Raw genomic sequence first — 25,478 nt, forward strand, 5'->3', positions numbered from 1 at the left:
ACTACCGTGTAATTTTTAGCACAGGCTAATAGGATCTGGTCAAATATTTCACCTCAGTAGTATAATTTTACAACCAGACTACAGGAAGAACCAACTGAAAAGTGGGTAGTTAACCTTTGCAAGGGGTCTTGCTTCCCAGCAAAGTATGTGGTGCTTTTATTTAGATAAATCATGATCCATTTGTATCAGAAACGAGTTTTGGTTTAAGTCTGCAAATTTAGCAGCAAATGGTGCATTATGTGGCTGTTGACACAATCTCAACATTTCAGTGGCCCCGGCTATGCGCAATAGATTTTATATAGTCTGGTAATAAAATATGGGACCATTTTTAAATTCTATTAATGAAATTACAAATTCTCATGGAATGTAGACAATATGGTTTAAGCGCCAAAAGCTAATTGACTCAATGAAGGGACAGCATTGAAACGCTTACCAGGTTAGGCGCATCCGTACCCTGCTTACCTGCGCATCAACCTTGCACTGTAACTGCATCACCTTGATCTCCATGCCTTTGTTGAGTTGCTTGTAATGCTCCACAGAGCGTGCCTCGATGCGTAGCTGACGCAGCTCCCGGCGAGCCAACATGCGCCGGCAGCAGCACTGTAGGTATATAATGGCAGCGCGTGCCCTGGAATAGTAGCAGCGCGCTAACCAACCCCGGACCACCTTCTGCAGGATAATGGCCTTCCTCTCTGCCACCATCTACAGCAGGGATAAAAGCAAGAAGTGTCAATCACTGATTACTAAGAAAATATCTATTTAATGACCTATCAGCCTTCAGCAAAGGCTTGAGGGCACATCAACGCTGTACCCCTGCATCCTTTGCCCTTCCCCCCCTCGGAGCAGTTAAGTTGTCCTATTTAATAGGTTCAAGAAGGCCTACATTTTAATTAATCTCCCTTCAATATTTTTCAACGTTAAGTCCAGGGTGTAGGGTGAGAAAGGCACATCTACAAGTCCCAGAATATCAAGCGTATGGCAGAGCATTCCTCACCAAACACAGTACTGCTTAACATCTACACCTTCTCAAATACCAGAGATGTCAATATGAGATAACAAGTTCATCCTAGAATTAACAGTGCTCCATGAACGCCTTTGATTCAAAATGAATGTATTGCTTCAGAAAAGTTGATACCGCAAACTATTTATACGGCTCAAAGAACAAACCAGGCGAAGGTCATCACAGACGCATGTACGTTCCAACAAGTAGAATTGGTTTGACCATCAATATCCTGCTTCGCACACAGGAACCACTCGTTTGACCGAATTTTCTGTGTAAAGAGAGCGCCTTGGTACTGGTCATCAAAGACCTCGTATATGCCTTCTGTGGAGTGACAGAGAATCTGCCCCGACAACAAGTAAATATGCGGAAAACGGATACAGTTTATCTAACTAGAAGTGTGGCAAGAGAAAGAAAAGACGAAGTAGACATCCAGATTCACACATCTCGCAAACCTTTTCTTCTTCAAAAGGGTGGGTTGAAGTTATGGGATATGTATAAAAAACAAGAAATGCCAAGAACTAAGGGTACTCTAATAATCAGGGTTTATGCAAGACTATGATCAAATATTCTAGCCTTATGGCCTGTTACCAAGAGCTATAGCAGTTGATAAAAGGAACTAAACCGGAGAGGGCCTATAATGACGGAGAGGGCCTATAATGACGGAGAGGGCCTTTAATAAACTGGAATCGCCAGAGGTATACACGTTATGCTATTAGAACTTCAAGGGTGGGGTGCTCCAAAATAAGAATGGAGAAACAGAAGGGAACAATGGAATTATGGAACAGAAGGCCTATACCAGTCATTATTGGACTGAAGCTTTATCACGGTCATGTCATGGAGCGGTCAACATTACAATGTTCTAATAAATATTGCACACAGGTCTGTTAGCAATAACTGCATAATCATCCTCCTGTACATACTGAAGCAAGTGTTGCATGAGCTGACTGACATTTCACACTGTTCCGCTTCTTGAACCAGCTAAATATTTGCTCATTTACTGATGGTGCAGCACAATCTAAGTCTCCCAGACTTAAAGTCTTGTGGACTCCGGCTACAGGGTGAAACCCCATATGTACCTAAACATGGGCTGAGTGCATAGTTACAAACCCTGTCCAATTGGACAGTCTTTTCATTAGGCACGACTCGAAGCAATGATGAGACTGGATTGTATTGTTCATTAATCCCTTGAGCTTTCCAGAATCTGCTAAGCACCAAACCCCATTTTTCATTGCTCCATCAGCACACTAGGTTTCACACCCATGCGATCAAGGTGAAAACATATAAGATCTTGTGTTGGATTAAATGATTTTCCGATTGCTCGTTGGCTTACCAGAGTCTTGCTGTATACAGTAAAATCATTCCAACTCACAATTATACAACTTTTCTAAGGAACCATTGTTTCTCAAAATATACAGGTTGGAAAATAGGTCATTTTTACATATTTGTAGCAGACGGTTACCGATGGGCGGGAGACACAAGGGTGATGCCAACTGGGGCCAGTACCCAGCTTCAGTCCTTGCCCCAAAAATTATTTCAGCTCCATCACTATTCACATTAGGTAAAGCATGGGGAAGAGATCAAACCAAAAACACAGGATATAAAGAAAATGGAGATGTGTTAGAAAATTGATGGAGAAATGACTAAAGAACTAATGTGAAAGAAATAAGACGGTAAGGAAAACTCAATAAGTGAATTGGGACGGAAGTAGACAAGATATAAACATACACTCCTTCCTTTTGCCAATCATAGGTAGCCCCCACCAGTATTCGGTGACCCTTTGTGTCACCTCCTGAAAATAAATTGTAAGGACGCCACTGTCAATGGGTTATTCGACTGCCTACTTTGATTGAATATCGTCAACAATATTGCAAAATTAGATAACAGTGTTGAGGCAGGGGGTGAAACATTGGTAAAGTAGGTGTAGGCTGTGGGAAAATGAGGTTCCTCAAAGTTTGAGGACAGTTGAAAAATACTATATTCCAATAATCTCAGTGGTCCTCCCTTTTTGCCCATTCTTGGTCAGTCCTTCAATTCACTTGGAGGGTCTTAACTTATTTGTAAAACTTCCTGGTTTAGATTTGCCTACTTCTAAACGTTTTCCTGTACTTGCGAAATAAATCAGATGGCATTGTGTGAGAGCTAATACACAATTCGTACCCAGCGAAGCTGCAAAATTCTGGAAGAATTTACTCTCTGCATGGTGACCTTTTTTGCGGTTTTATATGCAAAATATTGTAAAATGCACAGAAGAAAAGCAGCATTAAGTGTTGCTAAAGTCATGATTGTCAGGTGAACATGGCAGAGTAAAACATATTGCAAATTCTGAAAAGTAGCAATGTACTCCAAAGAACTTTGCAGAGGCTGAGGAGCAACAATATGGCATTGCAACCACGCACGCTTCATATTTTTAGCGCTTTTCAACTAGCTTGGATTGGGATAAAAATGGGCTGTTTTCGACATTTTTATTAACTCAGCTTGCATTATGTCCAAATTCTACTTCCGATTCCTTGGGTGACGAAAATGATGGCTTATGTTTGATAAAGTGAAAAAAAAAATTGTGGCTAATGTCTATATTACAGACAACTGTTTTCAAAAATCACTTGTACACAATCTCCACTTTTGGTAACAAGAAATGCAAGATAGCTAGACAGTGACCCTTTTCCCAAAGAGTGGGTGCACACGCAAGGCCCTTGAGTGGTGTCCAACAAAAATTCAACACAAGTGAACTTAATGGAAGCGCACCAAGACCAAAAAGAGAAGTGAGGTGAACCTTTATGAAGAAAGAACAGAACACAAAGACAATGGTGACAGACACAATGTGACTGGAAGAGTTCTGTAGTAGAAGATGGAATGAGGACCCCGTACACATCTATAAGGATGAATGTCTTTTGTTACGCCTTAAATACTTTATGATTAATTTATTTTGCTGCTTTCTTTGATTGCCCTCATTCACACTACTGTGGCTTTGTTTGGAGCATAGATACAGACCGTTCTGTCTGTTTAGAGTCCAGTATAACATGGTGTATATGGCCCAGCAAACATGCTGGGCAGGCAAGATAAACCTTTTTTGTCCAGATGTCCACACACTGACTTACCTAGTGCCAGGTTGTCGATTCACCTGATCCCTGCAATCAAAGCCAAAAAAGTCACCAGTTCCTGGAATGCCAAACCTGTCCAGTTAACCACCCACCTACTGTGCAAGGAGGACCCATGTCCAGACTCCATGCTTTTCTGCACCTTATAGAACAATGGGGTGAAAGGAGGTACCTGATGATACAATCGCCTGGCGAATAGGCCCCGGGCAAAGGCCTGGATCGTCAGGGCAGCAGCACGAAGCAGCAGGAAGAGCCGCCTCACCATCATCATCCTCCATTGCTTCTGCAGGGTCACGGCAGCCTTCGATCGCCTTAAGTGTTGTGCTAATCTGTGCAAAGAGGAGCAAGGGTCAGCAGAGAGATGAAGCCAAAGACAGGTGGAAATGCATTCTGGGCATTGTAGTACTGGAGAACTGTAATTAGTTCAATTGGTCTAAATGCTAGATTTAATGGCTTGTCAAGAGAAGTCCAGGAATGGAACGGATCATCTCAGTGCCTTCTGGGAAATTTGATCAAGCTCTTACCTCCTGGCTAGAAATCCCCTGACGTGCCTCTGGAGGGTGGTGGTGGCTTTGCGCACTTGTAGGTATCTCTTCCTTACCACGCAGCCTTTTATCGTCTTCTGAATGAGGATACAAGCCTTTCGGAGCTTATCTGCACGAATCTTTTCTAGATAAGCCACTTGCCCAGCGCGGAAGAAGATCTTTGTGTTCCCGAACTGATACTGGTCTGGATCCTGACAAGAGAGTAAAATCAAGGAAAAAAAATTATTTTTAAATATAAAAACTTCTACTAGAAAGAGGGTGTTCATTTTAGACTATGAACTTACTAGCTGCAAACAGGGTAATGTTCCAGGAAAAGAATGGGTGAATCTTTGAGAAATATCTAAAAAGAGGCCCTAAAATAAACTTCGCTCCAGACAAAGGAAGTGTCTCTTATTTTGATTGATTGTTTGACTTTATGAACACTGTGCACGGTTATGATCACTTGGATTTTATATGTAAACGGACAATGTGGTTTTATGGAAAACATGAGTATGTTGAATAATATGGAGATCGAAGCAGAAAGAAAACCGAAGCGTTTACCTTTGAAGGGACTTCATGCAATGCCACACCTGCAACACAATCTCAACAGGGACACATCCTGCCTACAATCCTTGGACCCTCCTTAGCACGGGGTTTACTCTTTTTGGTGTAATACTTAACACTTCTGTTGAACTGAGTACAACCTTCATTTGTGGGACCCCCAATGAGAGGCGCTGATCAACAAATTCCAAGAAGGATCCTCTATGCAGCATGGACGTCTATTGTCTCCGACTCATGCCCACATTCTTGCTTCTTACTACTGGCACTACAGAAATCAAGTCACTGAAATACTGTGTCCAGAGAGTGAGTGGAGTGCAGGGGACACCACGGTACAAATGGAGTCCACAAAACTGGACTTGCTTTATTCCACCATGGAATGGTACGGTTTGTACAAGTAACTGCGTTAGCACTCAAGGCCAACCCTAGATGCTGCCCACTACACAGACTATCTTACTGCTCTCCCATGGCCCTACACTGAAAGCCTTTTTTGGATGCTCCAGTTGGGTCCTCTTCAGCCCGTCTACTGCCAGCATCTCTACTGTTTTGAAGTTGCTTTTCCTCCCCTAGTTTTCATCAAGACTTTGGTGTAGGAGGATCTCTGCATACATTGATAAGCCTGAGACGGGTCGATCCCATGAGACATCAGGCATTAGATAGCTTTTACTTCCTTGCTCCCACTTTATCCAGTCTTCAATTAGTAGATTTTGCTCTTCACTAGAGGCTGTTGATTGATTCTCCTGCCCAGGCAAATCCTGCTTAGATAGAACCCTTCGGCTTCCTGAAGGATTTTAAAGGTTTAGCATCCCCTCCGATCACTTTAAAAAGCTCCCATGTAGACAGTCAGGTAGGTTGTAGGAAAGGTCCATCAGTTAAGGGATTTCTCCATCAGTCCCTTGCAGAATGCATGTGGCTTTAAAAAGCAAATATAGCCAACACAGGAACCTGGGACTTGGATCCTGTTGGCAATCCCTGGTCCACATGTAATATTCAGGAATGCATATCCACAGCAACAGCAAGTCTGGAAGCACTTTCAGGCATCTAATCACGCTATCGGGAACTTTGCCCCTAAGGAACAGAGGTACTGCTGGGCTCAGCTGGGACTATCTAGGCTAATGCCAGAATAAACTTTTGAAACCCTTGCTACCAGATGGCCCTCATTGCCATGATCAGGCACAGGAATAAACTGGAGTAAAGCCCCTCCTTCATCGAATTGGTTGCTTTCCAGCTCCGAGTGCCTTTGTTAATGCTGCCAGCTTGAATAGCTGGCCTGGAGAAAGAGGGCAGTTTCTCTCCCTCGAGGATATCTGGATTAGACGATCCTCTGTCCAGAGTGCTGCAGATGACACTCATCCAATACAGCCCCCGGGGTGAGGGCTCCAAGATGGTTCACGATTCCCCCCAAATCAATTGAAATCATATATGTTAAGGGTTGGTTGTGGGCCTTCAGTCAAAATTGCAATTCAAAACATGCCTTCTCACAATGTGGCCTCCCTCCGTGGCCATCATATCTTGCACTGCAGTGTTTCCTCCAACAGTGCTCATCTGTCCTGCTTCCTCGTATAGCTCCTTGGGGCAGTGAGGTATGAAGGCGGGTCTTTCTGGAACGAGTGTGCTTTTCCACTCGGGACAGACGCCTCCCCTTCTTTACTAGCTCCATCTTATTTAACGCGACTTTTGAAGTGATTAGAAGCCCTTTCATAGAACAGCACTTGGCATTTCTATGTGCAGCCATTATGAACAATTTATAGGAGTAATATCTTGACAGTTTCACAGACTTCATTCAGCAGAGGAGCTGAGATTGGTCTAATTCAGAGTGAGTTACCACAAGCTTATATTAAATACCAAAGCAATACTGGAACTAAAACGGATTATGAAGTAGCAATACTGGAACTAAAACGGATTATGAAGTAGCGTGGCAGCCCAGCTTGAAAAAAAGTTAATGCCAGCTCCTCTGATCAACACAGAACGTAAGTAGTGTTGGAAGATTATCCTTACATATGGTCCACAGGGACTAACATTTAATTTCAATGCATTATATGACATTTACATACAACGTAAGCCCGTACACCACGCACTCAATCCTGGAGGGGGCACAAAACTGCTCAATTGGTTTCACCTTCACGCTCCCCACGGATGCAGCCGTTGCCACAGTCAGGACCAGCTTCAAGCCCTGCCTCTGGAGTGGAGGATGAGGAACCGTGGGCTGGAGGGCGTTCATCCTTGCTGTCTATCGAACCAGTGGTTCCCCGCCTGGACTCTGAACTCTCCTGTGTTATAACTGGATTCGCATTTTTAGCGGCTTCAGAATCTCCCGTTGTCAAACTCTGTTTCCCTCTCTTGGCCATATTGACTTGACCAATTGTTCAATTGCTCCAAAGGTCTTCCCTTGAAAATAAGACAGAAGCTCCTGTCTTTACAATGCTTTTCTCTATGATGGGGTTCCCCCTCTTATTGAAGTTCACACTGTTGTGTATATTACCTTTTCTAAAGCGGCAGATGCTTCTAGGGTAGAATCGTGGGGAGGGGTGGGAATTGGGGGTGGGGTTCTCTTTGTATGTTGATGGCTTTTCACTTGAGTATTGCACAATGTATTTGTTTACCTTTTTCCTTCCCTTTTAGTTCTTGGCGCACACACACTTGCACAAATGATAACTTCAGTCCAGAGGCGGTGTTTGCTCCCAACACGCTACTGTGGCAGTCTCTACCATACCATCTGACCCAGTGGGTAGTCTTCTTAGGTCACCCACAGCTGTAATCACTCTTACCCCCATATGACCCCCCCCTTCCCCTATGACAGTCCGGGTTTTGTCATGGAGCACTAATAGCCTACTGGACCGAGTGAAATGCGCTGCGATATTTACCTTTGTCCATCGTCATCTCCCCAAGGTGTTGTTTCAAGAAACCCATCTTTTAGGAAAGCGCTGTCCCTTTCTGGGACGTAAAGGTTACGATTGGGTCTTCTACTCAGGGTATTGCCGGGGAGCAGCTTCAGCATTGCTCCTTCCCTATTACAGTTACTCACATCACACATGACCCCCCCCCCCCCCCCCCCCCCCCCCCCCCCCCCCCCCCCCCCCCCCCCCCCCCCAGGAACGGTTCATCACTCCAGAGGCTACCCTAGAGGGACAAGTGATTATTCTAATAAATGCATATGAAGCACCTGCCGCTTAGCTGGTCTGAAACGAGACCTCTCAAGATTTCTATCCCATCTTCCTTAGGGGCTTACAATATTAGGAGATTTCAATGACGTATTCGACCCGGACCTAGACAGTACAGGATCCCCTTCCAACTCTAGACTTGCTGGGGTTCACCGACTTACAGACTGGATTGGTACGCTGGGCTTTTGCGATGCTAGGACAGCCTGGCACCCTAGACTTTGCCAGTTCCCGTGTACATCTGCAGCTCACCATACTCACTCTCGGATAGATTTTATCCTAGTGCCTGCCCCCGATTGTGTACTACTAACTCAGATCCAAATCATGCCTCGCGAAAGCTTCATCTTGGCCAGCCACCACCTAGGCTGCGCCCCATGGTGAAACCTTTGTTCAATCGCTAGGTACTGAACTCTGTGTGCATTTTCAAACCAATGAAGGGTTGGTTGCACAGGTCTGTGGGCAGCTGGTGAGGAGACAATGCGAGGGTTTGCTAGGAGTTGTATCAGAGCCAGAGAGTGTGAATGCTCCTCTCTCGTTGCTCAATTGGAGGCCCGGGTCCTTCGCCTGGAAGTGCAACTGAAGTTAACTCCTCAAGAGGATGTCTACCGTGAAATGAGTTTCATCCATGAGGACATCCGGCTGCACTCATTTGAGGCGGCCAAAATGCTTTGGCGGGACACAATGGCCAAGATTTATGGTGGGTGTGACAAGAATGGGAAGCTGCTCTATTGGTTGGCCTCTCGCCAATAAACAAATGGGATTATTCCTGAGGTCATAGATCACACCGGTTATTCACAACAATTTCTACCTGAGATTGCCCAGGCTTTCGCTCAATACAATAGGAAGTTATACTCCAGACCAGGTGAGGCCAGCGTGTCTCACAGGTATACGAGTGCACATAGTAAAAGATAAATAACTTACCTTGCCCCCGGGTTCCGCATCGCTGCTCCTGCTCTCCTGGAACTCGAGGAAGAGGAAGCAGCCCCCACTCACCAATCACAACGCTGCAATGCAGCGTTGTGATTGGTAAGCACCCGGGCTCCCTGACCAATCAAGCTTTGTTATTGGTCTGAGCGTCCTGATTGGAGGCTCAGCCAGGGAATGGGGGCCTGGGCATGTTCTCCATGCAGGCTGTAATGCAGCCTGCATGGAAAACAGGGAAAGTCTGCATGACTGGTTTGGGCGGCCCAAGAGGGCTGACCAAACAGTCATCGAGCACTTTGTAGTGGGCAAACCACTCCTCTCCTTCCCTGCTCTGTAAGCAGAGCAGTGCCGCCCTCCCACAAAGAGGCAGGAAACATAAAATTATAACTGAAAGTTATTTTATGTTTCTGCTTTTCGCACTGCTTGAAAGCAGTGGGGCGACGCTCCTCCGCCACAGCGGAGGAGCCGCCCCTGCTCGAGACCAGTAAATAGGGACACAGCAGTATCCTGTTCCTTTCTTGATTCAGTCTTCTTTCCCAGCCTATCTCCCACTGAAACGCGTTAACTTGACAAACTCTTCACGTTGGACGAGATCGGTGATGCACTGTCCAGCCTGGCATCTGGAAAACCCCTGGCCCAACAAATTTCTCGCAGAATACTATGCCTCAAAATTTGAGAAACTCTTCTCTCCTATCTCTCTTATCCTTGTATACGGAAGTCTGCCGCATGGGCTCCTTTCCTTTAGAGCTGGAATCAGCCATTATAGTTGTGATACCCAAGTTGCAACCTCCCTCTACGTCCTGTACCAACTATCGTCCAATTTCACTCCTCAACTGTGAGATAAAATTATTTGCCATGGTATTGGCGAATAGACTCAAGCGGGTCTTGACTAAGATTATGAATCCGGACCAATGCGGCTTTATGCCATCCCAGAGCACGAGGTATTGTATCAGTCGGCTTCACATGGCTCCTGCGCACTATCATTGATTGCTCCATGACTTGGCCTTACTCCTTATCGACTTTGAGAAGGCTTGCGATACAGTGGACCGGAGTTACCTTCAGTTAGTACAGGCCCGTGCCAACTTTGTCTCACAATCTCAAAATATGTTCCGTGGTCTGTACTCTAACCGCACTGCTCGATTGCAAGTTAATGGGGTCCTTTCCAACAACTTCCCTATAGAATGGGGGCCAGGCAGGGCTGTCCCCTGCGCCCACCCCCCTTTTGCCTTGGCAATAGAGCCTTTTGGCCCAACTTATCTGAACAGATCCCCCGGTATTCTGGATGGGCTTTGGGCCATGAGTACCTCATTGCCTTGTACGTAGATAGCATTCTTTTATACCTCGCGAACCCGGCCGTAAGTGGCCCTAGATGTCTTCATTTGATTTAACACTTTGAAGCGGCCCCAGGCTTGAGGCTGAATCCCTCAAAATCAGTACTGGTCCCTTTGGCATCAGAGACTGCTTTGACTGGCAGATGACGGTCCCTCTCCAGCAGCTTAGTTTTAAATATCTGAGAGTATGGGTTGCTTTACATATGGAACTTACCTGGGCCCTTAATTTTCAGCCTCTGGTCCTTAAACCTAAATCGGAGCTCGCTAGATGGCAAACACTTCCTCTTAACGTAATGGGACGTATCACATTACATAAAATGATGATCCTTCCACGCCTTCTTTATACATTTCAGAACTTACCACTTTAGTTGTCTCTGGTGTGGTTTCGCTAGTTAGATGGACTTGCGAGAACATGCCTGTGGCGGGGCACTAGGCCACGTCTGGCCTTCACACACTGTCAACAATGTCCCTTTGATGGTGGCCTGGGGGTGTCTAGCCTTTACCTCTATTTGTCCTCCCACCTTCTTGTTATCCACAATTAGTTTAATGGGGATGGTTGGATCCCGCCTACCGCTCTTGTAGCTGGGCTTCCCTCACTTGCAGGCCATACTTTATGGCTCCCCGATTTCGAACTCTATACCGTTAGTAACAAAAGTGGTGTTTCTTGCTTGGAGAGCTGCACTTCGGCATGTACAATGGGAGCCTAGAATTACAAATCAAACCCCTCTCTGGTACGGCACCTGGTTGGACGGGGGAAGTGGCGGTGCTCGTGGCTTTTGATCCTGGGACTTTATTGGTATCACACAACTGGGAGATGTGTGGTCGGCAGTGGAGGCCGCTATGTGGCTGGGCTGAGGGAGGTGGGGGTAAATGGGGAAAAAAATTGCACTTACCTGCACGCCGGCCAGCCGCTTCCTCTTCAGTGAAGTCCAGGAGCAGGAACCAGTTAGCACCCAGTCTCCCCCAGCCAATCACAATGCTGCCTTACAGCAGCGTTGCGATTGGTCTGAGCGCTATGGTTCAGCTCTCAGAGAAGGACTGGGGGCCCGGGCATGTTCTCCACCCAGGCTGTAATGCAGCCTGGGTGGAGAACATGCAAAGTGCATATGGATGTTTGGTCGGCCCGAGACGGCCGGCCAAACATTGATGCGCACTTAAGAGAGTGCCACCACTGTTCCGGTGACGCGCAGCCCCGCCCCTAACCAGGTGAGACACAGAAGATGGGGGGAAAAAAAATAACGTTCATTATCATTTTATTTTTCGTATTGTCAACTGCTCACAGAGCAGTGGGGCAATGCCACTCCGCCTTAGCGGGGGTCGGGTTCACATATACACTCCTTCCAGGACCTCCAACAGGCTCATATTCATGCACATACCAAATTCTACAAATACCTCCAACTCGGACACTCTCCACTCTTACATCGAGTCGACTGATGCCCTCCCGGAATTTTATCCTTTGGTAGCTAAGCTTCTCATGGGTAATTTGGGCCACGGGGAATCTCTCAGATTCATAGTACCCTTGTGATTAACTCTCCTGGTTCGCTGGAGAGCTGCATGGGACCCATGGAGGATGAGGATTAGCCGGACACCCTGATGGCCCCTCGTGAACTCACTATCTCCTCACGGCTTCACCTAGTACAGACATACTATCTTTATTTTGCTTCCCTCTCCCCAGCCAGTCTGTGCCACGCACGCCTTCGCTCTACCTACTCCTGTCCACGTTGTGGAACTGGCTCGGCAGACTTGTATCATATGGGCTGCTCCTGTCCAGTGATACATAACATTGGGTCACGGTATTCCAGGATTAGTTAGATGTTCTTGGGTGGGAAGTCTACCTTGCCCCCCCCCCGCCTGTTGATTCTCCCTGGTGCGATTGAGGTCTGCAGAAATACAAGGGCCAAAAATTCATTGCTGGACACGGCCCTTTCAGTCGCGAAACGTGCTATTGCCATACGATGGCTGTGTCCTCCCCTCCACTCCCCCTTGCCCCCCAGTCTCCTCCCACTGACTCTCACAGGATGGAGACGAGTTGTCGATTCGTGTGCGCAACAGGAGCATGTGGTCTTTGAAACCAGGGTTGTCCCGAGAAGCTGGGTATGGGGGAAATGTTTGGGTCAATTTGTTTGAGACGGCTACAGACATGTATTTCTGGTCACTGCTTTCGCTCTATACAATGCACTGCTTTAGGGTTACTGCCTTGTCTGGTCCTCATGCTTTATTCTATACAGTGCTGTATGTGTGCCTTATGTTCTTCGCTGCCATTCTTAATGGTCAAAAATTCAATAAAAACGGTTTATAAATAAAAAGTAGATTTTATTTGAATAACTGCTGGCAATAAAACATGCCAATTTTCAGATCAGGTGACAAAGGCTGAAGTCAAGATTGTACATGTTGTGTACCCGCATGTTTTGTTCCTTCCAATGGCCTCGCCTAATCTTGCAAACTATAGAAATCTTTGTACTGAAAAGTAATGGCCATAGAAAAGTGTAGGAACCCATTTGGTATTCCAAAACCCATATCTTTTCGGAGAACATACAGCTTTTTTTCCATAGCAATCATGAAAACTAACCAACATAAAAAAAATTATATACTACAGATCAATTATGAAATCCACAAATATTCTAGAAAAAAATAATTAAAATAGACATGTAACACTAATATTCAAAGTACAAAAATAAACGTTAAAACAAGCCTACAGAAGAAGGGAGTTTGGAGACTGATTCAAGGATGGTCTCTTCGAGACAAGAAGTCTTCCAAGGTGTTCAGGAATGTTCTACTTAACACCGCTAAGCTTTTTGAAAGGACCAAATAGAAGGCTGGTTGATCGGGACATTCACACAGAAGAGGTGACTGGTTGAGAGTCCCGACTGTTTCAAACTTTTAGTGTACTAACACGGATGCAGATATAGGCCTCACCTTGAGAAGCTGTTTCAGGAGTTGCTTGCAGACGAGTTTTTCATCTCCCAGAGCAAGGACTTTCATCGGCATCAGAACCCGGTACCGGCTGAAGAATTCAGAGTAGGACCATCTACAGGAGGGCGTCGGGGGTAGGATGGAAGACCACAGAATATGTTTACAAGCTTGCACTGAACACACAAGGGTGCAGTGAAAGTGGAGTGTATGCCCTGGAACAGTTGGGCAGTCATGACAAGTATGTTATTAAAAATACATGTATTATATTCTGAAGTAAATATGCAGCAAGGAAGGGCACCCCCAATGGCCATTTGTATGAAAGCAGCGCACAACCAGCAAGGACAAATGTGCTTATTACTCTCATGCATTGGTGGCACAGAAAAGCCTTGCATGGCTATGCACACCTCACTGCACAGGGGCATCATCAGTGGCATACTACCCCGGACGCTCCTTAGAAATGTTCGTACCTGGATGGGTAGCCAGCGGCACTGATGCGCACAGTTTCCAGCACTCCACAGGCCCTCAGTTGCTGAACTGCTCGATGGGGGTTGAACCTGCCCGAGAGAAACCCAAAAAAAAAACATCACAGCGGTTCAGATGCTCCACAGCCACGCCAAAGGGACCGTCAGAGAGGGAGGACGCCTTGCTGCGCCTGCTCTATATATTGAGGGAGAGCGCACCAGCTCATGATACGTGTAGCATGAACGACTGCGGCCAGTGCTGCACATGGCCGGTGTTTGAGAGAGAATTTAAACTACTCCACTTACAAGAGGGAGCTTGCAATGGTTCTCAAAGTGCAGGGGTTGGTGTACTTCATGGCAACAATCTCTCCTACACTGTGTGAGATCTCCCTGAGCACAAGAGGAAATCAAATAACTCTTCATACTAATCTACAACCGCCTCTGTGCCTGTACAGGATCACTCCTTTCGCCACAGCTCACGGAGGCTCAGTCCACCAGCATTACATGTCACACTACAGCAACTTCACACAGTTTTTCCCTTCCCAGAAAATCTGCAGAATGGGCTGAATAACTTTGTGATGCTTCAATACTGTAACCAGCGGCAACCTCGAGATCTGATAATACCTTGACAACTTCTATGGCAAACATGCCAAGATAAAGACTGCACACAAATACTGGACCATCACAGCTCTAGGAGACTGGTCCTTCAACATTTGTTCTTTAAAGATCAATTTATGGGATTAGGAACGTTTTCACCTTTGAAAGTAAGGGACCATTTGGAGAAACTGCCAGAGTTAGAGGACCATCAAATGCAATGTGGTTGAACGCAGAAGAAATGGAGAGAAATACAGTTAACAAATCCAAACAATATATATCAAAATGAAGTTAGTAAAGTCAAAAATTAGGATTTATGAGAAATACAGGTTTCTCTCATGCGTGTGCCACTGAGCTCTATTGCGGGGCAACCGTACATGTGCACTGCTCCACGGTCCTCTAATGCAGACAGCACTTCATAAAGGAGGCAGGGGCTTCCATAACGCACAGCCTGCAAGTTCAAGGCAGTGCAGAAATGTCTCCTCCAACCCAATCAGACTTCCAAGAGAAGACCATACTTACACAAAGGGCAGCTTCTCGTCGTTAGGTTTGATGCAACGCACGAAGTGAGGAGTGGTAGAATTCAGGGTGATCATGAGCTGATGCAAAGATGCTCGAAACTACATAAAGTAAAAGGAAAAAAAAGTAGGGAACATGAGCCAGCAACTCAGAGATTTGCACATTTGTTTTAGACCTGCAAGACCACAACATATGATTGAATGATGGCAACCGAACACCATTTCTGGCTTTTACGTTTCGACTACAATTGCTAAAGGACAAGTAACTAAGGCACTTTGAACTCCCCATTCAGGGCAGTTTGTTTCATACCCTGCTCTAATGTTCTAGCATGCGAATGTCTGGTGTGTGTGCTCTCGGGTGTGCGCTTCCCAAACTCTTTCTTAAACAGGTCAACATGATCAAAAAGTACAGAAAATTTCCCTCGAACAGTTCCTTCACTTTTTTGCAAAAAAATAAAAACACTCACTCTCCTACCAACCAAATGTAAAGGATTCTTACGTACTTTTACATCGGCTGTAAAAACCTAACATAGCTCTAGCAACAATAAAATGTCAAGAGTGGGCCTTCTATCCCTTGGCACAGACTCATGTTATTAATATTTCTTTGTAGTATTGCATTAAAAAGACAAACATTCTAGTTTCTTCTCACCTGGAACATTCCTAATTTCACTCGAATTCTATGTGACTATTAGGGATTTGCTCATCCGTTTCCCCATTCAATGGGTGAAGAACAACTAAATGTAATTGCATTATAATAAAACACAAATACCTCCTCTAGGTGGGCTACTCAGTATTTCTAAGCGTTTCTTCACCATGGTCAGCCCATATAGGAACTGGGTAAAAATCTATTCTGAACCCTGGTCATATGGTGTTGAATTTTGTATCCTTTATTTAGTAGTCTTCTGTAGAACCCTGTAGCACGCACTCGACCATTCCTAGAAAACATGACAGATTTCCGGCCTTCTCCATAGGTCACGCTCAATGTACACTAATGCATAAGGGGCCCCTGGTGCCCATTCGTACCCTATATTAGGGCTTGCTGCTTTTCTAGTGACAGAAAACAGCGCCTTAACAAAACCTCCAGGAAGTGACGTCAGAGCTGGCTTTCTTCCAGCAGCTCAAATACTTACGTTCTCTTTAGGAGGAGACTCCTCCATTTTAAAAACTGCTAACTTCTGCTCTGATATTTTAAGAGAGCAGATACCTGCCCAAAGCATCCAAAATTTCCAAATCCACCATACCTGAGAGCCAATGGTCTTCCGGTGCTCCTTGTTGACTGGCGGCATGGATCGCCGAAAGGCTCGCACGGTCATCTTCGCTAGTGGGACCTTCCCGAACCCCAGAGGCACGGGATGCTCCAGCTCTTCGTCATTGAAAAGTTCGGCCACCAGCTTGGACTGCCACAAAAGTAGGAAGCAAAGAATGAACAGCAATGATATATGGAACCCTACCATGCCCCTCCAGAAGCAGAAAGAATAGAAGTTATTTACCTGGAATGGGAGCTCTTCCTCTATATTGGGACATGGTGGACTCCCATTGTCTGTGCCTTCTCGATTAGAACAGCTCAGTTCAACAGTGTGTGCAACAGAGGTGAGCATAAGGCGTGTCATAGTACGGTTAGGCTGCTCAAAGGAAAGCAAGGGGCAACCGTGATAGTGGCGTGGGGAGCTCCTCAGACGAAGCAGCTAGCGTCTGAAGACTGGCTGTTCATTTAGTATGGGACAAATTACAGAGGAGCTGTGGAAATGCTCTCGAAATACAGCATGCTCCCTCTGACCGGGAATGAAAGACACAGTAAGACCCCGAAACACTGTTTCAGATGGGGGGGGGGGGGGGGGGATTAGACAGTTCAAAGGAAAGTTAGTCCACCAAACCGGGGAAAATTGCAACAAAATGAGTCTCCAGGGTATGTACACTCAGCAGCCGAGAACAGTTCTCTGGGTACTTAAAAAGCTCTTGGAGTCACCCAGGAAGGTATTCCCAAATGGGCCTTGTATGGAGCGTCCTCTCGCAGCTGTAGAACAATAGGTTGACTGGTAACACAGGAACACTCACCTGCCTAGGCAAGTCTCAGGTACGATTACCCAATCAGTGGCAAGGGAAAGGCATACAGACCAAAACGGGAGCGCCATCTCAGCTTCCAAAAGTGGTATTGTATGATCTCGCCAAAGTGCACCTAGACTCAGCCTAGGACTAAAGAACGTGCTCTAAACTGCTCATGAATATCAGAACAACATTGAGTTTTCTGAGCGGGCAAACTAACCTGCTTAAGACAGATGTATGGGTCCACGAGTCCTCAGCAGCAGAACAAGAGGGGGGGGGGGGGAGGGGGGGGGGGGGTCCATTCACAAATGGGACGTATTCACTCTCTCAGCAACTCTTGAAGTCTGCCCCCAAGTGTACAGGAAGAGCATTCACCAGCCCAGGAAATGGGCTGCCCTACGTAAGGTGCACTCTCAGCAGCCAAGAAAAATAAGTCAAAGAACGCAAGGCTCTTTTGTGGGGATGCAACATAACAGGGTACACAGACTGTCCAGCACAGCTTTATGCTGAAGGAACAAAATAAAACCATGATGAGCATTTCCAACGAACCAAGCGTCACAAGAGAACCGAAAAGGTGTGTATGGGCAAAGACTTCCAGCAGGGGCACTTTAAAAGAATGATAGGTGGGCTACACATTATTTTTGGGACTACTGCCATTGAGGCTGTACAGCGTAGCTGGATGGCCACATGTCGCAATTCTTGTGTCTAGTACGTGTGGTGTAAATGGTGTGGGAAAGGATTGCAAAACCTCCACAACGTTGCATGAGGCCCGCCGCGCTACAGAAACAACAGGCAACACTGGAGCACATTAGCTGCTTCAAGGGGTTGCTACAGTGGTGGAGACATGCAACATGTTATTGGGACAGGGGGTGCATAGACTTGTGGCAGCACATAAAGAACAGAAAAGGCATGCACCACCGCAGCGGCCCAAGCGCAGAAAAGGCATAAGCACAGAAAAGGCAAGCACCACGGCAGCGGCCCAAGAGCAGAAAAGGCATGCACCACGGCAGCGGCCCAAGCGCAGAAAAGGCATGCACCACGGCAGCGGCCCAAGCGCAGAAAAGGCAAGCACCACGGCAGCGGCCCAAGCGCAAAAAAGGCATGCACCACGGCAGCGGCCCAAGAGCAGAAAAGGCATGCACCACGGCAGCGGCCCAAGCGCAGAAAAGGCATGCACCACGGCAGCGGCCCAAGCGCAGAAAAGGCAAGCACCACGGCAGCGGCCCAAGCGCAGAAAAGGCAAGCACCACGGCAGCGGCCCAAGCGCAGAAAAGGCAAGCACCACGGCAGCGGCCCAAGCGCAGAAAAGGCAAGCACCACGGCAGCGGCCAAGAGCAGAAGAGGCATACACCACGGCAGCGGCCCAAGCGCAGAAAGGGCATGCACCACGGCAGCGGCCCAAGCGCAGAAAATGCATGCACCACGGCAGCAGCCCAAGCGCAAAAAAGGCAAGCACCACGGCAGCGGCCAAGAGCAGAAAAGGCAAGCACCACAGCAGCGGCCCAAGCACAGAAAAGGCAAGCACCACCGCAGCGGCCCAAGAGCAGAAAAGGCATGCACCACCGCAGCGGCCCAAGCGCAGAAAAGGCAAGCAGCACGGCAGCGGGCCAAGAGCAGAAAAGGCAAGCACCACGGCAGCGGCCCAAGCGCAGAAAAGGCATGCACCACGGCAGCGGCCCAAGAGCAGAAAAGGCAAGCACCACGGCAGCGGCCCAAGCGCAAAAAAGGCAAGCACCACGGCAGCGGCCCAAGCGCAGAAAAGGCAAGCACCACGGCAGCGGCCCAAGCGCAGAAAAGGCATGCACCACGGCAGCGGCCCAAGCGCAGAAAAGGCATGCACTGCGGCAGCGGCCCAAGCGCAGAAAAGGCATGCACCACGGCAGCAGCCCAAGCGCAGAAAAGGCATGCACTGCGGCAGCGGCCCAAGCGCAGAAAAGGCAAGAAGCACCGCAGTCCATCTCCATAAACATTCTACAAAGAGAGCAGTCCTTTTGGATACATGTCAAAAGACCAGATTCCGGCGGGAAACTCCCGATTTCTGAAGCCAAAAGTGTCTTTATTTTGTGTCTCCAGCCTGAAATTGCATCTTCTATAACACAAGTAAATGGGAGAAATATATATTCTCCCGTTTACTATTATTTTTAATCTTCGAGTTTGCTTTTCGAAAATGTGGTCAAGAGTGTACATTTTCCACTAATGGCAAAGCTGATAGGCGTGGCCTCCATGTAGTAAAGGAGATGTATGCACGCAAACATTTACATAGATTTCTGTTTCAATGTTTTAGCTCATCAAAGCCGACCATTTGGCCAAAGTTGGTTTACTGTCGTCTTTCTAACAATTATCGCACTAAACGCCGACCACGTGTAAACGATACAGCACCTCGAAGCTGTAACGAAGGTCCGGCACAGGAACACCTTTAACCACTACACGTAGAATCAGTTGTACACAGAGGTTGATCAATAGCCGAATCAGTGGAAGCTCGGCAGAGCCCGCGGGGCCGTCAATCCATCGGCCTGCCTTGAAACTTTCACACCGTCCAAGTAAAAACCCGTGGAAAATGCCAATCGATATGCGGAGAATGAATAAACGCGACTTTGCCGCCCTCAAGTGGTAAAGACGTGCGTTGCTGACGGGCAATTTCACCTTGATACACGAATGAGGTTTATTATTATGACTGACCGTGTAAATGTTTTAATATAGCGCTTAACGCCCCTGATAAGCCATCTTAGCTGTTTTTCTGCCGCGAGTAGCACGCTACTCCAGGACCCAAGATTAGTAATAGCTAGGCTTGGTTTTTAATTTCTTGTCCGTTGGTCGCGTTAGAATTGAGCTCTTGGGTTTCTTGCGTGTTTAGTAGGGTTTAGGATAGGGATAGAATGATGGGAGTGGATTTGAAAAGGGGAGAAGTGGGTGGTTTTGTAAGTAATGGTCGTGTGTGCTTTTTAGTTGGGTGGCATGGCTTAAGAGGAGGGGTGCATGAGTCGGGGTAAAAAGTAATTTTTTTTTTTTATATAAATAGAAAAACGTACATGAGAATCTAAGATCCAACAAATAGAAAGTGTTATTTGTAGCACGGCCAAACAGCCATAAGTACCCAAGGAACCTTTATACAGTCTTATTTTTGAACATCGAAGCGTGGACGGACAGATTTGAGCAGGTATCACATCTCTAACTAACTAAATAGGCGGGAATACAAAAGTTAAAGCAGTGTTCTGTGGTAAATAAAATTCCTTTACCGGGACTGAATTTGATACAGAAACATTATAAAATAGCTCAGTAAAATGAGAGGCAGAATCCGTGATATTAGAGTTTCGGAATGGGCTTTATTCCAGTGATCGATTATAATCGGTTGCTCCAAGTTCCATCACCACGGGGGTTCAGGAAGTGAAGTACATACTTTATTGACAAGAAGTAACTTTTATAGTACATACATTACAATGAAGCGAATGCAGTAGGCGTAACAATTGATAAGGAAAATGACGATTTGTTCTGCGTAACCAGAAATGGGTGTAATAAAGAGTAAAAAGGAACATAATTGGTTATGATGTCATATATAGGTGGATCTATAAGATAATACTTGGCCTAGATGCGCGCGCAGCAGTATGACGTGTAATTGACGTGTAACTAGGGGGTGAAGGGGACTTGACATTTAGCTCTACATGTGGAGACAAAAAGTCTGGGGGGTCAAGTCAACCTAATCCCAAATCATATCTAACATCCTATGTTTAAAGAACTATGTTATCCAAGAAAGAAGGACTCTCGGACAGAATCTATTCTATACTGACTGTGCGTGCGTGTACAAGCGTCTAAGTGTCTTCACTGAATGCGAGGGGGTAGGAATATTCCATGGTGACAGGGCTATGAATTACTTGCATAAGGGCAGAGAAGCCGGGCCGTTTGCTCGGTAACTGGAAGAATGTTTACTTAAACTACTAGGCAGGAATGCATCGGCTGAGGGGGAAGCAGATAATTCGAAGGTGAAATACAGTTCTTGGCAGAGAATAGGCTGATGTCAGGCTTCGTGAGCCGCGCAGAGAATGAGACAAAGTTCATGGTCACAGATGCAGGCTCAGACTGGAGCTTTCAGAGGCAGAAAGCAAGAAGAGTTTTGATGACAGAATCAGGGCCTACTTGCCTGGACTGTAAAATGGCATAAGTGAACCATATAAAGCCGGTGGCCTTTCATATTTAGGAATGGAATATCCGGCCTATTCATGGCGGATCTGACAGAGGACATGTTGACGTTGGACGCACATGTATTTGCGTCTTCATAACTGGAACTGGAGGGAACATACATGTACTTGTGATATGCACATAGAACTGTTGGGGTCCAAGATAGGGGACATAACTGACCAGAAAAATCCATATTTCCACATTCCCTCCTTGTCCCCTACTTGCCCTTCAAGAGATATCAATCTTCATTAATCCATTGATCTGTTCATATAGCATCATTTGTTCTTCTTTCTTCTTCCGTGACGAATGAAATCTTGGTGGTGGAATACACGATGTGGCACACAGACCACAGATCGCTGGTCCACATTGTAGACATAGACAGCAACTGAATAGTATGAGAAGGCCAATACCTAGGAAGGATAAAACTCTCCATCCCCAGGCTGATATCACATTCCAAAACCAACTGGACCAAGTCCAAGTGCCTGGGTTCTGGTGTATCTGGCTTACAATCTTATGAAGGCGAGTGATGGCTTTATATACAGATGGCGAATTTTCTGGTATGAATACGCAGCAGCTTGATCCGATGACCCTACAAGCTCCGCCCCTATCAGCCAGGATGACGTCAAGGACAAGACGATTTTGAAGCACAACAATCCGCATAGCAGACTGCTCTTCTGTTAAATTGCCTAAGGCGGAAATAGTCTCATTCACTACTGCTTCAAGGGTTCTAGTTAATCTACGTATCAGCTTACTATTAGTAACGGTACCTATGTAGGGAAAGATGCCTTTATTAAAATCTACATACTTGTCCCATGCCGTCTCAGTGTAATCGACAATGGGGAGATCTCTCCGCTCTCTGTTGTGTACTAAATGAATATTTCTGTAATAATCAGGAGGAGCTAGGAAAACAGGTGGCAAAAGGAATGCAATGTAGCAGGTACCATCCCAATCTAGAGGTAAACGCATATATGCAGTCTGACCACATACAAAGTAGGAATGGCGAGAAGCTCTAAATAAAGATTTGCCTTGATCACTGAATTCTACTGTAGTGGTGCATTTACTATGGCCCATATGTATGGAACCAACTTTTCTTACACATAATTCACCCTTCGCTGGGAATACTGACATGGTGGGCAAGACTAGTTCAATTTCGGATACGACATTTAGAATCATGAGATTAGGTGTAAAATTACCTAATCCATATACTTCATTTTCTAGATCAGTTCCTGTTCTTTTGGGGCGACCCTCCTTGTCGCGGTAACAGACCTTGAGTAAAACTAGGTTCAGGTTTCCCCATACCCAATGATCTTGGTAAACTGCTGTGTCTGAGTCTATGGAATTGATTAAACTAAACCATGCTCCACAGGAGCCATTGTGTGTAAATGGGTGTGGAAAGAATGGCAGGACTCCTTCATAATTCTGATAGGGAGGGAGCCGACCACACACCCAACAATTAGTAGCATTACTAGTCTGATGGGAATGATGTAACATACTAATGAAAGTGTTATTGCGCAGCGCAAGTCTATAAGACAATTCATGTGGAGGTAAGTCACTAAAAGAATGTTCAGCAGCAACATTATAAACATGTCTAGAAATAGGGTAATATATGTGCAACAACATACTTGTAATAATTATTAAAAGACTTAATAAAAGCAGAATTAATAATGTCACTATGCAGTGGCTACGCAGTGATTTACAATACGCCTGTCGTTTCAACATTTTCCGGGTATTTTCTCTACTCAGGTCCAAGGGATACATGTCAGAGACAATTCAACCGCTTCACCTTGGAGAGGACTTAAACAATCAAATTGCTCGACTTGTTGGGCCTAAGCTTTAGTTTGTAAAGTTCGGTTTCAGTCTTTTCAACCAAAGGAAGTTTTGAATCAGTCTGTGAGGGAGTGCAGGGCACAATGTCTATATCCGAGGATAGTCCATGAAATTTCTTGATATGACTTGAATGAATCCAGCCCTTGCGGCCCTCGATCTTCACGGCTGTCCTTGTGGTCAGCAGGACCAACTTGGGTGCTTTCCACCTGGGCTCCAGCTGAGTCTTTCGGTCGAAATTCCTCACAAAGACCAGGTCCCCCGGAGCCACGTCATGGGGTTTCACCTCGGTGTTGTCGGGAAAGGCTGCAGCTACCTGTGAACGACAAGATTGTAGTGCAGACATCAAGGAAGCCAAGTAATCTGTCAGCATATTACAGTCAATATCAGTTATTTTGCGTGGTACGGGCGTCCCCCACATATTTGGTGGTCTACCGAAGATCACCTCATACGGGGATAGCCCTGTTCGAGAGTGTGCTACCATTCTCATGTAAAAGAGTGCAACTGGTAACGCTACTATCCAGTCGACACCTTTCTCTCTGCATATTTTGGACAATCTGATTTTCAGTATCTGATTATGTCTTTCTACGAGACCTGCTGCCTCGGGGTGTCAGACACAGTGGAATTTCCACTGATAACCTAACAGAAGTGAAACGTGTTTCATTAATTCGGATGAGAACGGCTGGCCGTTAGAGTGAACAACACGTGGTAAACCGTATCGTGGGAAGAATTCTCGAACCAACTGTTTGGCAGTAGTCGGGGCAGTGTAATCTGAAACCGGGTACGCCTCTGTCCAACGGGACAGAGCGCAGACAACTACGAGAACATATTTGAATCCTCGACATCGTTCCATCTGGATATAGTCCATCTGGAGTACTTCAAAAGGATTATTAGGAGGATGAAATCCACCCTGTTCTACGGGAACGCTTTTTCCTGGGTTAAACTGGCAACAGATCATACAGGTACGGACCTTTTGTTTGGCTGCTGCTCGTAAATGTTTATTGAACCAAATGTGTTGAATGCTGTCTAGCATAGCTTTTTCTCCTAGATGTGCTGGACTATGTATAGTGTTAATTATAACTTGGACCATTGAATCAGGAAGGAACCACACAGACTTTTCCTTCATCATCCATCCTTGGTCCGTTTGGATCCCTCCTAATTCAGTCCATGTCTTTATTTCGTCTGGTGTAGCATGTGTCTGTATGTCAATTACGTCAAGGGTAGGATCTTTAACTGTCATACAATGTGTCGGTATCGGGACTATTGTCTTTGTCATGTCGGGGGTTTGAGTTTGAGCAGTCTGTTTAGCTGTTCTGTCGGCTAGATCATTGCCTTGGGAAATGATATCAGTAATCTTTGTATGAGCCTTACATTTCATAATAGATATTGCAGTGGGTAGATGTATTGCATCTAATAAGGCATGAATGAGGGGTCCGTTCTGAATGTGGGCACCGTGGGAAGTTAAATAACCTCTCTCTCGCCACAGTACGCCGAAGTCGTGTACAACTCCGAATGCATAACGTGAATCAGTGTATATGTTGACTTTTTTATCTGTGGCTTGAATACAGGCTTGTGTCAGAGCGATGAGCTCTGCGGCTTGAGCTGACAAAGTATTTATACGATTAGTTTCAATGACTTCAGTATCTGTGGTGACTGCGTAAGCAGCCACTAACTCTCCTGTACTTGTTCTCATACATGAACCATCTACATACAACGTCAGGTCTGGATCGGACAATGGAACATCTGTCAGGTCTTGTCTGGGTTTTGTCGTTATAGTAATAACTTCAATACAGTCATGAGCTAGTGGGTCTGTTCCGGTTACTGGCAAAAGTGTGGCAGGATTCAATGTGTTACAGCGTCTGATTTCTATATGTGGCTGAAACAATGTAAGTTCGTACCCTGTAAGTCGCGCTATAGTCAAGTGTTGTGTTTGTGTTCTATTTACAAGAACCTCTACTGCGTGTGGTACTTGAACTGTCAATGGATGTCCTAACACTATGGCATCGCTTTGTCTGATTGCTAAAGCTGTCGCTGCCACTGATTTCAGGCATGCAGGCAAAGCCTGAGCTACGGGATCTAATGTACTAGAAAAATAAGCACATGGTTTGTGTGCTCCTGCTTGATCCTGTGTGAGTACTGACAAGGCAGTACCTTCGCGTTCTGTAACAAAGAGTGTAAACTGTTTTCTGTAACAAGGTGTTGCTAAAACAGGTGCTTGGCATAAAGCTTTCTTTAGGCTTTCAAAAGCTTGTGTATGTTCCTGAGTCCAAGGGAGGACAGTCGATGTGGCTGCCTCCTGTGTGGTTAACTGAATGAGTGGTTTTGCTAGAAATGCATACTGAGGGATCCACTGCCTACA

At 46.0% G+C, this 25,478-nt stretch overlaps 1 protein-coding gene across 2 annotated transcripts in view; it reads right to left on the bottom strand.

Moving 5' to 3' along the window:
- Window positions 1-25,478, bottom strand: part of LOC146772452 (unconventional myosin-Vb-like) — a 145,858-nt gene that overhangs the window by 52,552 nt on the left and 67,828 nt on the right. For both annotated transcript variants that reach the window (XM_085640046.1, XM_085640047.1), the window contains exons 15-21: window positions 16,321-16,476; window positions 15,084-15,181; window positions 13,974-14,060; window positions 13,510-13,621; window positions 4,623-4,834; window positions 4,271-4,427; window positions 463-702 (exon numbers count right to left, since the gene is read on the bottom strand). In XM_085640046.1, the coding sequence (XP_085496172.1) occupies window positions 463-702; window positions 4,271-4,427; window positions 4,623-4,834; window positions 13,510-13,621; window positions 13,974-14,060; window positions 15,084-15,181; window positions 16,321-16,476 (1,062 nt within the window). The remainder of the gene's footprint in view (window positions 1-462; window positions 703-4,270; window positions 4,428-4,622; window positions 4,835-13,509; window positions 13,622-13,973; window positions 14,061-15,083; window positions 15,182-16,320; window positions 16,477-25,478) is intronic.

The sequence above is a fragment of the Triturus cristatus genome, chromosome 12 (genome assembly GCF_964204655.1).
Source record: "Triturus cristatus chromosome 12, aTriCri1.1, whole genome shotgun sequence".
NCBI lineage: Eukaryota > Metazoa > Chordata > Amphibia > Caudata > Salamandridae > Triturus > Triturus cristatus.